Raw genomic sequence first — 1,721 nt, 5'->3', positions numbered from 1 at the left:
TCCATGATGTCACAGACACTACCTGTGGACAGGATGGGCGGGGCTCAGTCTAGTCATATTTATATTTAAGTCTGTGTGTTTCACCTCTTTCCCACCAGGAGAACCTGATGGACGGACCAACAAGTATTTATTTTTAACTTATAATCAACAAAAACAACATGTTGGGAGAACAGGTTGTTGTTTTGAGAAGCAGCAGCCAATAAAAAGGTCCCATCGTGGTCCGAAGCCACTCAGGAGTCCAGCTCACCTGTGAGCTCTGTGAGCCGTCCCGAAGGCGTCGTTGACGTAAACGTCTCCCAGTTTGGACAGAGACGCCCTGAAGGAGTCGATCTGGTCCTGGCTGGCCTTGGTCTGCAGCACAACAGCAAAACAAGACACAAAAATATAACTAATTCAGGACGACAAGAGTGTTTTATTTTGTAAATACTTATATTAAGAAGCTTCTAAATGCAACAGTTTTATTTAAAAACTCTTACAAAAGAAGTCTGAAATGAAAACAGAGTGGTTTTTGTCTTTTTCAGGCTAAATGTCCACAGTCCATATTTACCTGCCTGCTGTTGCAACACAAAGGTTATTTTATCTGCTGCCACAGAACAAACCAGAGGACGACAAACTGAAGGTTTTTTATCCTGAAGTTTTAAAATCTTTGTTTTTTTCTCCTCTTTTAAATAAGTTGTACAAATAAAAAAGTGACAAATAACGTTTAATAACGTCCTGCATTAAATAAACTTTATTAAAACACAGTAACGAGTTCACATCCTAATTCTTTTTTAGGCTTTATACTTTAATTTTCTGTCGATTTGTAAAAGCTAATGTAAAATAAAACTGCACCTTTATGAACTAAATGAAATTTAAAGTTTATGTTTTGTCTTCTTAATGACCAAATGTGAGGATTTAAAGCACCGTTGAATAAAAAAAGGATTTCCTGGAGCATTTGTTGCTTCTTTTCTTTTAAATTAACAAAACTATAAAAGCTATGCTGATAAGTTTCTGTTTAAAAACACAAAATAGAAGTTTTTACTTCTAATGGTTTGACATAAAGACACCTTTTAGACTAAGTGTTTTGGTCTCATTTAACTTTACGTAAAAAACATACTAATAAAGTTTTTCAGATCATCAGAAATCCTCTGAATGGAGCTGAACTGCAGGACTCTGTCAGACCCTGGATCAGGTTTCTGATGCACTTTAATAATCAAAAAAGGTCACAAGTGTTGGAGCCGAGGGCAGAAAAAGGTCAGGAGAGTCCTGCAGCGTGGATCAAATGTCCGACAGGTGGACTCGGTCCAGTTCCTGCTGCCTGCATTCACACCTGAACAGAGTTTAAAACCAGCTCCTGGAGGGGGTTTGTTCCTCTGCTGTCGCTTTAGTTTCATCTCGATTACATAGAAAGTCTCCATCCAGACTGAACGTTTGTTTAAATACAGAAAGCAAGATGACAACACAAATTATAGAACACAAAGAAAATCTTTCACCAGGTTTGAGCTAAAACCTGATTAAATAAAAAAAGCTGAGACCTGCCGTCTAACAGCAACATTTATCTCATCTAAACAGCTGATAATTTCCACAATAATTTAGTTTTTATGTTGATTTCATTTGACTTGATGACTTGATCCTGCCAACAACGCCAATTGTTATGGTAATATTTATTTAGCAAAGACAGAAATACGTGGTCCAAGAATGAAGGTACTCCGTGAGATGATCAGCTGAGTTTTATTGCAACA

The 1,721-nt window shown here is 37.2% G+C and overlaps 1 protein-coding gene across 1 annotated transcript in view; it reads right to left on the bottom strand.

The window, feature by feature from the left end:
* Positions 1 to 1,721, bottom strand: part of pgk1 (phosphoglycerate kinase 1) — a gene marked incomplete in the record, with an annotated part of 16,276 nt that overhangs the window by 4,871 nt on the left and 9,684 nt on the right. The window contains 1 exon segment of the mRNA XM_014029075.1: positions 248 to 351. Coding sequence (XP_013884529.1) covers positions 248 to 351 — 104 coding nt within the window.

This window comes from Austrofundulus limnaeus, unplaced genomic scaffold (genome assembly GCF_001266775.1).
Source record: "Austrofundulus limnaeus strain Quisiro unplaced genomic scaffold, Austrofundulus_limnaeus-1.0 Scaffold848, whole genome shotgun sequence".
Taxonomy (NCBI): domain Eukaryota; kingdom Metazoa; phylum Chordata; class Actinopteri; order Cyprinodontiformes; family Rivulidae; genus Austrofundulus; species Austrofundulus limnaeus.
Note: the sequence above shows the minus strand (reverse complement) of the source record. Positions and strands in the feature narration are given on the sequence as shown.